We start from the raw sequence: 14110 nt of genomic DNA on the forward strand, positions 1-14110 counted from the left end.
GGCAAACGGTTTTAAATAGAAAATATCTATTTAATAAGTCCTGTCAGACATTGTCTTTTATTCTCACTCGAGAAAAAAAAAATGGTAAGAGGTAATTACATTTAACAACTTTGAAGTGGTATAGCCTACAGAAACCTATTGCTCTTTTGCTTAGCTGTCCATTATATATATATATATATATATATATATATATAACTGAAAGACTGATTGACCAGTATCCAATCTAATATTTTGAGATTGGTCCAAATTACCAAAATAATAATAATAATAATAATAATAATAATAAATAAATAAATACATACACAGAAAAGTGATATCCATTAGAATGGACACTGGGTCTAAACGGGGTAATTACTTACTAATGACTTAATCCAGCAAGCACAACTGTATCTTATTTAATTAGAGGGATGACATGCAAGTGCTGGACATTTCCACAGATTTCTGTGCAATTCCCATGAGGAATCCCAGGCGCGTGACTGACAGCAGCTCAACAGATTCATTTTGGCAGCTAGGAGGCGCATGTGGCTCGCGCTTTGGGACCAAATCGGATAAAGCTCCAAAGGCAACACGTTGCAAGATGACGGTAGTAGAGAGCCTAGTTTATGTGTGCAGTCGATATATTAGATGCATCATTTACCTATCTAAATTGTAAAAAAAAAAAATAAAAAAAAATAAGTAAAACTATTTATGGTGAATGAAAAATCCCTTGTCTAAAATATGGTTTCCTACTTTTTTTTACTTTTTACACCGGACATTTCAAATCAAATTAATTTAACAATGAAGTGATGTAGTTACAAAGTAAATGATACAAAATTCACTTGTACATTATACAAATAATAATAATAATGTATAGAATCGTGTATAGGTTTATGTATTTATAAATGCAATATAAAAAAGCACAATTTACACGTATAAACATTAACGTTATGCATGTTCTCATATTTACATGCACAGGGTTTTTATTTTATTTTTCTTTCTTTCTTTCTTTCTTTCTTTCTTTCTTTCTTTCTTTCTTTCTTTCTTTCTTTCTTTCTTTCTTTCTTTCTTTCGTTCTGTCTTTCTTTCTTTCTTTTTCTTTTCCTCCATAACTTGATCGTTCTTCTCTCTGACTCATACGAACTCATCAGCCATTCAATCATGATGATCAGAAATCCCGCAGCTCTGGCCAGGGGAGTGTCTATCTGCTATCAGGAGGCTTAACTGACGTAGCGCAAAGCCAATAAAGTTTGATCTCTGCTGGTGCCTGGTGCTCCCATTGGTTGGCGAGGGGAGGGTGCTGCGGGAAAACCGAACAGCTAAGCGCTGATGCTTCAGTACTGTGCCAGCGGACCCCGTAGGAGCGCACCAGATATTTTGGACCTTTCAGATATCAGAGACTGTAGCGCTAATATACAATTCATTTGTTGCATTAACTCTGTGGATTATGATATTGTGTTTTATCACACGCCAACTGATATCTCTTATTATCAGTGTCAGTTTACTGTTGTAATCTTCACTTGTGCCAGAAATCTGCTGCAATTCTAAAGCTTGTTCGTGGAGGGAATCGCCTTGGGAAATCAGTTCTGTGAAAACCAGCGCACAGACAGCATGGTTTTTGGCTGACAGCCCCGTTTAAGGAAAAATATTACCCTACAACCAAAGCCTTACGCAAGCCTGCGCGCCTTACCTTGGAGAAGAGGGTGATGGTTCTGCTGCGTGCTCCACGGAGATAAAATATTCCAAGTGTCCTTTCCGTAGTGGAGATGTTTGTGTTTTTGCTCCTGCTGTGTCTCGCGGATGGGGTAGTTTCGCAGATACGTTACTCTGTGCCCGAGGAAGCGGAGCATGGCACGTTTGTTGGGAATATCGCCGAGGATTTGGGACTGGACCTTACAAAACTTTCATCTCGCCGCTTTCAGGTGGTACCCAGCTCGCGGACGCCGTACCTGGAAGTAAACTTGGAGAACGGGGTGCTTTTCGTTAACGAGAAAATCGACCGGGAGCGCATCTGTAAGCAGAGCGCCAGCTGTTTGCTTCACCTGGAGGTGTTCCTGGAGAACCCACTCGAGCTCTTTCGGGTGGAGATAGAGGTGGTGGACATCAACGACAACCCGCCGAGCTTTCCGGAGACAGACATCACCGTGGAAATATCCGAGAGCGCGACCCCGGGTACGCGCTTCCCGTTGGAGAGCGCCTTTGATCCGGATGTTGGAAGTAACGCATTGCGCACTTACGACATCACCAACAACAACTATTTCTACCTAGACGTGCAAACACAGACTGACGGCAACAAATTCGCAGAGCTGGTTTTAGAAAAGCCACTTGATCGGGAACAGCAGGCGTTGCACCGTTACGTCCTCACGGCCGTGGACGGCGGCCAGCCTCCTCGGACAGGTACAGCTCTGCTTGTGGTCAGAGTGCTCGACTCCAACGACAATGTTCCCGTGTTTGATCAGCCGGTATACTCGATTAACCTGGCCGAGAACGCGCCCGTGGGCACGCTCGTCATCCAGCTGAATGCGACCGACTCAGACGAGGGCCCGAACGGCGAGGTCATTTACTCGTTCAGCAACCACATCTCAAGCAGGGTCAAGGAACTGTTCGATATCGATGCCCGAACGGGCCGTATAGAGGTCAGAGGTGAGGTGGACTTTGAGGAGAGCAGCCTGTATCAGATTTACGTGCAAGCGAAAGACATGGGACCTAATGCCGTGCCTGCGCACTGTAAAGTTTTGGTCAAAGTGACGGACGTCAACGACAACGCACCGGAGATCATCTTCAGCACCGTCACGGAGTCAGTGAGCGAAAACGCAGCCACGGGCACCGTCATCGCGCTGCTCAGCGTCACCGATAAAGACTCTGAAGACAACGGCCAGACGCATGTGGAGATTCTCGGAGATGTTCCTTTTAAACTAAAAACCTCTTTCAGAAATTATTACACTATTGTGACTGACGGTCCTCTAAACCGAGAGACTGTAGAGGCATACACAGTCACCGTAGTTGCGAGAGATAAAGGGATTCCATCTCTGGCTGCCAGCAAATCAATCAAAGTGCACGTGTCTGACGAGAACGACAACGCGCCAACGTTTACGCAGCCCATTTATGATGTGTATGTGACCGAAAACAACGTCCCGGGTGCTTACATCTACGCTGTCAGTGCCGTCGACCCTGATGTCGGACAGAATGCTTATATAACTTACTCCATAGTGGAGTGTGAAATACAGGGTATGTCTGTGGTCACATATGTTTCCATCAACTCGGAGAATGGGTATCTGTACGCCCTCAGGTCGTTTGATTATGAGCAACTTAAAGACTTCAGCTTCATGGTTCAAGCCAGAGACTCAGGCAGCCCCGAGCTGTGGTCCAACGCCACAGTGAACGTCATTATAGTGGATCAGAACGATAACGCGCCGTCTGTGATTGCGCCTCTTGGAAAAAATGGCACTGCGCGGGAGCCTTTGCCGCGCTCTGCCGAGCCAGGTTACCTAGTTACTCGCATTGTCGCCATGGATGCAGATGATGGTGAAAACGCGCGCTTGTCATACAGTGTACAAAGAGGCAATGAGAATGGGATGTTCCGAATGGACTGGCGCACCGGGGAGTTGCGCACGGCCCGCCGGGTGTCAGTCAAACGAGACCCGCAACAGCTATATGAGCTGCTGATTGAGGTAAGGGATCACGGGCAGCCTCCTATGTCGTGCAGCGCGGTAGTGCAGGTGACACTCGTGGACAGTCTCGTGGAGGGCCACAGTGGAGAGCGCGGCACGGCCAAGGCCAAAGACGCGTCTCTGGACTTGACGCTCATCCTCATCATCGCGCTCGGCTCCGTTTCCTTCATCTTCCTCCTTGCTATGATTGTACTGGCCGTGCGCTGTCAGAAGGATAAAAAACTGAACATCTACAACACCTGCCTGGCGAGCGACTGCTGCTGTCTGGTGGGCTGCGGATCGTGCGGGTCAGGTGGCTGCTGCGGTCGTCAGGCCCGGGCTGCCCGGAAAAAGAAGAAACTGAGCAAGTCAGACATCATGTTGGTCCAAAGCACCAACACAGCCAACGTGAGCGTGGCGAGCGCCGCACAGGTGCCCGTGGAAGAGTCAGGGAGCTTCGGCTCGCTCCATCAAAGTCAGAATTACTGCTACCAGGTCTGTCTGACTCCGGAATCGGCCAAAACGGACCTCATGTTCCTGAAGGCCTGCAGCCCGTCGCGCAGCAACGACACCGACCACAACCCGTGCGGAGCCATAGTGACCGGATATACGGACCAACAGCAGCCGGACATCATATCGAACGGCAGCCTGCTCTCCAGTGAGGTACGAACACTTATAGAACTTACTCAGAGAATATCATTAGCTGCCAAAAAAAAAAAAAAAAAAAATGGTTTAAAAGGATTTATAAGTATTCCGTTTTTATTTATTTATTCATTCATTCATTCATTTTTATTTTAAATAATGGCACTCAGAAAACAAGTCTAGCTCTTTTATGTAGCTCTACTGTATATCTACAGTGTAAAATCAGAATCAGAATCGCCAAGTGAGCGTAAACCAATAAAGAATTTGTTGTGGTTTCCAGCAGAACAGAAAAAAAAAAATGAGAAAAGAAACAAACGAACAAAAAAAAAAAAAAAACATTTAGTAAAATTGGATCAAATTATAGACTTTAATTTTTCCATATTATGTGAATGTCAATATTCATGATTATGAAATCGTTTTAGCTATTTTACATTTGAATTATAGTTATTTTTCTATATTTCAAATTAAATATGCATTTAGTGACTTAAAACAGCTAAGAATAAAGCAAAATAATCTTCCTCTCAAGAATAGTGAGCTCTGAAAACAAACAGACTGATACCTGGTTGCTATTAGACTTACATAAGCAACATAAATCTGTTCTGCTTTTATTATTAGTAGTACTAGTATTATTAGTATTAGTATCTTCTATATGGCCTATACTGTGGAACTACCCACATTAGAGTGTAAACATAGTGTCACTGAAGTGATAGATTTGCATGTTTGTGAAAAGCTCTCCGGGTTATAGGTCATTAGATATGCCAGTCACGGTGTTGCAGAGCCTCACAAGAACAAAGATCCGTCTATAGTTGAATTCTGCTGAATAGCAGCAGAGCATAATGATTTTGCCTGCCCATAAGGTTCCTGTAATGTTCCTAGTGAGCGAAGCTTGAATTCTGACCTGCATTTTATTCTATTTATTTATTTATTTATTTTACATTTATTATTATTTTATATTTTTTAAACTACTATTATACATTGTTGTTGGGCCTGTTTCATATCAATACTTTTTTTGCAGACAAAACACCAGAGAGCAGAGCTCAGTTATTTGGTAGACCGACCAAGGCGTGTTAACAGGTGAGTATTTAACCTAACTGACCTTAAACTTATTTGCCCCCTAAAAATGTATGAAAGGACTTAATTTTTTCCTTATATGATAAGTCTATGAACATCTGAATTAAACCGGCCTGAGCATAAGAGACCATTTCAAGGCTGAGCAGTACATTTGTGGTTATATAAGAGTCATGTGGCATAGCGGTTGACTCAAACCCTCTCTCCTTCCTCAGCTCTGCATTCCAGGAGGCAGATATTGTGAGCTCAAAAGACAGCGGCCATGGAGACAGCGAGCAGGGAGACAGCGACCATGATGCCATGCATCGTGGACATAACTCTGGTATGGTTATACAATTCAATTTCTATTTCTCTCTAATGTTGATGTTGATTATCCGATGAGCTGCTAGTCAGGCTGAGCTTGTAGAGATGTGGGTTTAAACGTTTTTTTTTTTTTTTTTTTAAGCTGTTGAGATAGACATGCTGGACGAACGATGGCAGAAAAGTTTAAATAGTTTGATTGGGTTTCATCCTCACACAATCAGAAAAAAACTCCTGATCAAGTCATGTCATGGCCTTTCGGATCTATGAGGATTCTAGCAGAAATAGTTTAGGCCAGTGAGCCTCTGGGTATGGATGCATGAACACATTCTGGGAACAACAGCCATAGTGGAGAATATAATCCAATTGTTTATGAATACTTCCCCATAATAGGGATTTACTTCAGTGGTACTATCTCGCTTTCACCCACGTCTCCAAAGACATGATGGAATTTAGATCAGCCCAGGCGGTCTGTTATCGACTCTGTGGGAATGGGACCAAATAGGTTGAGCAGCAAACAAACAAGCAATTCATTGACTGTGTGCGACCCCCTCCCCAAACTCCTCTTCCACCCTAATCTCTCTGCCCGCATTCCACTGACGGAGGAAACTACTTCACACCTTCATAAGACCACATGTGGCGCTTTGGAATTGAGATTTAGCTGTATGCTGCAATGGAAACGGTGCTTTGTTGCTAAATGACACTACGCTTGAAGTGCATTGTGAAGTTGACTGTATAATGTAATTATGACATAGTTGGACACAAATGAATACAACCAAAAAGTTGCATCTTATTATCATTAATTTCTTTTTGGTTGAGCATATGTCCTCTGTTGTTGTTCCAGAGCACCATATGCTGTGGCTGGACTGCTTCAGCTCTCATTTAGCTTATTTTTGCTCAGTTAAACATTAGATTAAAATCAAGATTTTTTTTTTTTTTTCATACAAGGTCAGCTAGCCCATCTGCCTTTGTTGTCACAGGCCTTCAAAAAACACTTGCCTTTAAGATACAGCTCTATAATGCAAAAAAGAAAAAAAAAAAGAAAAGAAAAAGTGTTTTTTTTTTTTTCCCTATTTGCGAGCATGTTGTCCCCACTATTTGCGAGCATGTTGTCCCCACTAAAATTCATTGTTTTGCTGCATACTGTCTTCTTTAATTAAGATAATTGAAAGCACCGCTTGGTATGCAGAATTGGAGAGCTTTCAGAATTATGCATTGTTCATTTTAATGAGAATTCACTAAAAAACTGCCTTCATCCATTCAAGTTTATTTCAGACATTTTGTTTCTTAACTTGCTGCTGTTTTATGGTCTTTTTGAAAGAGGAAATTTTAGTCAGCCGAACGCTTACAGTGTCACAATGCAGACGCATTCCGATCTAGTCATCTCTGCTAGATTAAAAAGAGGCCGAGATAAGCATCGCTTAATTTCTCTCTAATGCATAAGAATGCATCTGTAATACACAGTGGATAACTTCAGAGCTTCTCTGATGCAATGGCACACCTGAATCATTTCAGTTAATTTTTTTTATTTTTATTTTTATTTTTTATCCTGAGGATCTGCCACGTTGCAACAGAATCCCTCATTTGGGTTGCAGGTCATGTTCAGAATTCAGAAACAGCTCACTGATCAGTAATTTATTTTCAGCCTGATGCATACCAATTAGCAAATGAAGGTTATTATCAGATCTAATGATTTGCAAGGCTTCTGCCCAGAAAGCAAGAGAGCAGATATAGAGAGAAGGATATGTTTCAGTTGATCATTTTGTTTACATTCCATTGATATATATATATATATATATATATATATATATATATATATATATATATATATATATATTATTTTAGATCCAGAATTATTTTTATCTCTTTCTCTTTCTCTTACTTTGTCATGCACAAGGAAGAGCATAATGAAAAACATGATGTAGAATTTCAAATAACTTCCAAAAAAAATTGTGCAAAACTACAAATTTCGAGTGTTTTCTGTTTTGGTGAAATTGTCTGTGGTGTTCTTCTGGGCTTTTGTTGCATAGAGACCCTGTTTAAACATCATATTAATATGCCTCTGATCATTGACTTTTTCACCTGGTATTTACATGCATCTCAGATGTGGCTTATGTAAGCACTTATGATTTTGAGATGAGAGTCTCTGATTTTTCGACAACATAACATCACTCATTATGTCAGCGTGTAACTGCCAAGGTCTTATGGTAGTTTGATAAAGCGCAAAATAAAAATGGTGCATTTCTCCATTTCTGTTTTTTTTTTTTTTTTTTTTTTTTTTTTAAGAAATTAATAGTTTTATTCAGCACAATTGATCAGCAAAAGTGACAGGAAAGACTTTTACATTGTTACTTTTACATTGTTCCCAAAAAAATATTAGGAGAAAAAAATATTAGAAACGTTTTCTAGAATAATGTAGTGGAGCACCTGCATTAACTGGCAACCCTTTTAACCCTTTTTTGAATGTGGTTAAAGTGGACCAATCCCAAAACTTTCTGAACCCCATTTAAATTTGTAGTAGCATCGGGTTACCTGAAATTGAAATTAATACTAGGTATAAAAATCATGTATTTTTCAACCAGAGAATGCAGAGCATTGCATTTTCATCAGGGTTGACTCTTTCTTGCAATATTGAACCACAAGTCAACAATATAATTACTTTTCCAGTTTTTCAACTGAAAAAAAAAAAAGGACACCGGATGAGTACAGAGAGCAATTAATTTCAGAAAATGTCAGGAAATATCAAGATGTCTCTGTGCGATTACACAATGAGGAAGTGTCTTATCTCACACTCTCTAAATATCAAACTCTCTCTCTCGCTCACCTTCTTTGTAAGTTAGAAATATACACAAAGAACCTTTGTTCACAGTCTCTTATAAAAACGAGACTATTGTCATAGATAGCTTTCAGATTTAATGGCTAAACTACTTGTTGTTGCCTAGTCGATCTTATACTTGGATTTGTAATTAGGAGAGTCTTACTAAGTGCAGACCTAAGTAAGTTGTTTGCATGTAGCTCCGAAGGACTCTAATCCTCTTTTAAGGCAGAAACCCAAAGTCTGTGTATGCTGACCTGTCTTCTGTCTGAAGGGCTAGTCTGAGGATTAGCTAACACACACCCCCCCCCCCCCCCCCCACACACACACACACCACTGACTCCGCTCCATACCTTCAACATCTCCGCTTAGTGCTGCTTTGAAAATGGTACTTCATTAATCCTCCAGCTGTAATTACTGACTGTTTTAGGTGTGGGGTTTTTAGATACATGAGCCGAAAGGGGATTTAAAAATGCTCACCTCTCTCTTCTTCTCAGATGCACATAGTCAAAACAGCACAGTTTACACCCGATGGAGTGCTGGTGAGGGTAAAAGGCGTTGTGCAACTGTGACACGCAAAAGGATTGTTTCCCTCACACTGGCTTTAGCTGTAAACGCTCTTGACGCGCTACCTCCTCTGCTTTGTGATTTGTGAGGTCATTCATCATTGGATATTTGCAGCAGGCTGCGTGAATTACATGCCGCTAATCAAAATACATTTTCAAAGAGGCTTGTACTCAACCTCATGTGGTAGGCCTAACATTGGATGTGAAGCTTGGCTCCCAAGGCCTGGAGGGGTTACATAAAAGGGTCTTGCATGTCAAGGATATATTGTAGTTGGAGGGTGTGTTTTCAGGTCAGAGTTAGTAATAGCTTTAGAATAAAAGCTGTTCACGGATCTTGTGGGGCATGATTTGAGTGAAATTGTTTTATTTATTTTGGTAATTATTATTATTATTATTATTATTTTTTTTTTTTTTTTTTTTGAGGCTTGTGCTAAACCTCTGAGAAAGATGCTGCAGGCTTAACATTGGGGCAGAGCTTAGCTCTTAAAGCCCATTTCAAATAATGGCTGGAAAATGGTGCAGAACATGACATATTTATTTAGTTAAAACAAAATAAATTATTTAGTTATATAATTTATATCAAGAATTGTATTTATTTATTTTAAAACATTTGAAATTTAGCACCCATTGAAGCGTGGATTTTCTTTTAAGGTGACGTAATATCTTATTGTGTATCTCTTATTCTTTTTGTTCTTTTAATTGAGACTACGAGATAGAGACAAAAGAGTAAAAGGGGGTTATGACCTTTATAATATATCCCTTCATCTTGTAGCTGGGCAGAAGAGAAGGAAAGAGAACAGAGGATTGGGTTTATCTGCAAGCTTGGTGTCTGAGAGAGTTTACCTTTGATGTCAAATAGAAAGAGAGAGGAAAGGGAGACCTCAAGAAGAGATTACAGCATTGACTCCATCCACTCACTGTGTGTATGTTCTCCGCACATGCTTTGATCAGGGTAATTTGTAATTTAAAAGTAACTAAAAAGGGAAAAATGAGCAGGACGCAACCTTTTCATGATTAGCCCGTCAAGTGCCAAAGACATTTCATGTATAGAGCTTCTAATGTTTTCAAAGTGAATGACATGTATTACATTTCATTTGGATTTTAATAATGCTTCATTAAGCCTAAAAAAGGATGCGGCATAACTCATCCTGATGGTTCTTTTATCTATGAGAGGAGACATTGAGGGCGCATTATATCTTACAGGCACTGCGTACACTCGGTTTGTTTTATTTGTTTATGTTTGTCTGTCTTGTTTTAATGCACTTGCATGCTTCTAGTGCAATTGGGAGCAGATCTCACTCTCATCCTCCCACATTGACAATTAAACAGAAGCTAACCCATCTCTCTGTTCTCTCTCATAGGAGCAGACCTGTTCTCCAACTGCACAGATGAGTGCAAAGCCCTCGGCCACTCAGATCGCTGCTGGATGCCAAGTTTTGTGCCCACCGAGGCACGACAGGGCGCCGATTACCGCAGCAACCTGCACGTGCCGGGCATGGACTCTGTGCCCGACTCTGAGGTATTTGAGGGCGAGACGTTGGCGGGCGATCAGTCATTCTCAACCTTTGGCAAAGAGATGCCACACCACCCCAACCAGATGCACCAACACCAACATCAACACCACCTCAATGCTTCCACGCTAGAGAGGAAAGAGTTTGATGCACTTCTGTGTAACTCTCGCATGCCTTATAAAGCCGCCTGTCTGTGTGAGTATCTCAAAGAGAGAGCCCTTTCCTCTCTCTTGATCTGACCCGAAAAACTTTCCAAATTCAAGGCCTCTAGCGTGAAGTGCTGCTGAATTCTCCTCTAAGAACTCTAAGCCCTCAAACTTCTCCTTTCCTTCATCCATCAACATCTGTCCATCCTTCATCTGCTCTTCATCTAATGATTCCTGGTGTACACTCTTAAAAAATAAATGCTCCAAAAGAAGCAAAAAGTATTGGAGAAACCAACAGAATCCTTTTATTCCATAGTTCTTTAGAAAACCATCTACTGGTGCTTTAAAGCCCCCTGGAGGCCTGCACATTTTAAATGGAGGAATCAATATGCTGATCTTAAGAACCTCTAATGCAGTATCAAGAACTATTTTAATCTTCAAAGAACCAAATAGAAAGAACCCTACCAAGAGAACAAAGATTTTTCTTGATAGAATCATTGAAGAACCTTTATTTTTAAGAGTGTATGATTAGCTTTTTCTTCATACGTTTACTCTCAGTCGAACAATGTTATCAGGGTTGTTAAAAAAACAAAATCTGAATTGAAGAAGCCTTTTAATACATGATTGTGAATTTGTATCGAATTGGCTACACTCACTGGAAATTGAATTGGGATTTAAATTAAAAAGACAGAAAGTCATTCTATTCGATTCAACACAATTTCTATCTATCTATCTATCTATCTATCTATCTATCTATCTATCTATCTATCTATCTATCTATCTATCTATCTATCTATGAACCTTCAAGGGTTTTGGAAAATTTCAAGCCAACATTCATGTCGTTTGTAATTCATTTTACTTAATTTCTACTTCCGTACATTCAAATTCAAAATCAGGAATTTAAAAAGCATTCTCAGTTGGGTTTAGAATGTTTCACAACCCTGATAATTTAATTATTTCAAACATTGCGCATGCTTTGAAACATGAAAACTATGACATTGTTCAGTTGTTTATAAATGCAGGGAATTTCGAAAGCCCTTGTGTCTAGTTTTAGGATTTTAATGCGATACAATGTTAGATCAAACATTAAAACATTGTCAGATATCTGACCATAGGCAAAGACCCACCAGAGATTGACTGAGATTGAAGCCTAAAATTAACTTGTAAAACACAAAGATAGAAACTCCCTATTGTTTTGTACACAGGCAGACATTTATTGAGGCAGTGTTTGACTAGTCATGCCATCCATCAACTCAGAAGCTTGAAACCGGGACTCTCAAAAGGCCAGAGTTTATAAGGTTTAGGCTGCCTACTACTGTTTGTTGTGTTAGAGAGCATGAAGGTGGTAGTGGGATTGATTGAGATATTATTGACTGCTCTTGTTGTGTTAAAACCTTCAGATATAAGAACGCTCCAAGGCTGTGTGGGTGGTGCATTTAACTTTGAGGAAATTGTTTATTATTGTAGGCCTATAGTTCCTCATCAAAACTCTGCTTTTGTATGGACCAGCCAAGGGTCTTTTAATAGCTAAGCACAACACTTTATGTAGTTTGCCGCCTAAAAAGAAAAAAACAAAAACAAAAAAAAACATACTTTTAATAAGCTTCCTTTCTTTTTCCCTTTTTAGCGCGGAAAAGGATATGCTAGCTCTTTCCGAGTGGACATACCAGAGACGGCGTGATTTTGCACAGTTAAACTGATGGAAAAGTGAAGAGCATCAAGTTTTCAGACTCTATTACCAGAGACGTCAGATGATTGTGCATTCCCGAAGGCTTCTGGAGCCTCTAGGACCTCAACAAACTTGATGAAAGAGTCATACTTGCAGAGCCAGTGGCCGAGGCCGAGTGGCTGGACATAACGCGCTTCTCAGCAGGACTGAGACGGAGGACAAAACTAGACCATTAAAATACACGGAGGATAGGAAGACAAGGAGAGAAACAAGAGGACAGCTATTCCTCTTGGCTTCTGCGTGTGCCTGTTTACAGCACTACTGTACATCGTTAAAAAAAAAAAAACAAAAAAAAAAACAAGACAAGACAAAAAAGACAGTGTGAACTATGATGAGAACCACCAATGAAAAATACAAAAATGGAGATATATTCACTGAGCCCTTTAGTTGTTCATGTACACACACACCACTAAAAAGCCAACTGTACAGGAAAATAATTTGTGCATTACAAATGCAAAATTGTTATTTTAGACATGACTGTTTTTATATTCTGTGTGCGGCTGTGTGTGTGTGTGTGTGATAAGGTGTTTTCCCTTAATCTATTCTGACTCTTTGTCAAAAGAAAAAAAAAGCAACGGATTCCACGGAGGGATTTTATTTTTTCGTCAGGGTTAAGTGTTTAACGTTGTGAGCAGGACAGCAGTGGCCTAAATCTTACTCTCTCAGACAATACGTAGGTTATATCACGTGTGAGAAGTCTTAACTGTACTCTTTTAAACTTCAAAATAAACATAAATCTATATCTATAAATCTATCTATATATACTTTTTCTGAAAGTGCGGTCTTCATTTGCGCTGTTTTTTTTTTTTCCAGTGTAGTGTGTAAGGCTCCTCAAGGGAGCTGTTAGCATCGCTAATCCACTTTACAGGGGTTCTTAACATGACAGAAAGCCTTATCTCCAAACTTTTCATCCAATTTTTTTTTTTTTTTTTTCACTTTTGGATATTGAGATTCATGTCTATAAATAAAAAGGGTTGTACTATTCTAGATTTAAATACATGGCAGTTGTGTATTACTGTAGCTAACTACTGTTGGAAATTTGAGGCCAAATACGAAAGGGGCACACAGTGCAAAGCAAACACACACACTGATACTGATATTTACACACTTATGCATATGCACACAAACACCTTAATACCAGGAGGTGACAAATAAACTGAAAAAATGTATACTTACGTCTTAGACTCCTGTGTTTTATTTTTAGACAACTTTAGTTTAACTAATACGAATAGACAGTTCAACAATAAAGCCACATTCCTTAAAAATCAAATACTACACATAACATTCTTTTCTGATGAAATATGTAACTTAAAACCTGGTTTATCTGTCTGGTTTTGTTTTGCAGCTAAGGACATCTGAAAGTCTATTTTTTCACACATGGATGCAACTATTCAAATGAGCATTTAGTGCAAAACTATTTATGTTTTATTGACAATGACAGTTCAAATACATTTTTGCACAAAAATGGAGGGAAATGTGGACAAAGACATTTCATTCGCTTCTTATCTGCAAAGAGAACAAAATGTTATATATATATATATATATTTATATATATATATACATATATTCCAGCAAAGTTCAATTTAAAGCCAGTCGCACAGAACTAAACTTAATGCAGCACGAAACAAAGGACAAAAGCAATGTGATCATATCTCATTTTCCTTAAAATTGACTCCATTATGTTTGACCTCCACTCACATTAATCTC

At 39.7% G+C, this 14110-nt stretch overlaps 1 protein-coding gene across 2 annotated transcripts; it reads left to right on the forward strand.

Moving 5' to 3' along the window:
* The first annotated feature begins 1292 nt into the window (after positions 1-1292).
* LOC109053290 (protocadherin-10-like) lies at positions 1293-13157 on the forward strand. 2 transcript variants are annotated; one of them, XM_019070705.2, is made up of 5 exons: positions 1293-4289; positions 5284-5342; positions 5552-5658; positions 10379-10536; positions 12302-13157. In XM_019070705.2, exons 1-5 carry the CDS (start codon positions 1743-1745, stop codon positions 12353-12355), a joined length of 2925 nt encoding a protein of 974 aa, XP_018926250.1. In that variant the 5' UTR covers positions 1293-1742; the 3' UTR covers positions 12356-13157. The 2 variants fall into 2 exon arrangements, with proteins under 2 accessions (XP_018926250.1, XP_018926249.1); XM_019070704.2 differs by having other exon boundaries at positions 1297-4289; positions 10379-10723.
* The last annotated feature ends 953 nt before the right edge of the window (positions 13158-14110 follow it).

The sequence above is a fragment of the Cyprinus carpio genome, chromosome A14 (genome assembly GCF_018340385.1).
Source record: "Cyprinus carpio isolate SPL01 chromosome A14, ASM1834038v1, whole genome shotgun sequence".
In the NCBI taxonomy this organism is placed as follows: Eukaryota; Metazoa; Chordata; class Actinopteri; order Cypriniformes; family Cyprinidae; genus Cyprinus; species Cyprinus carpio.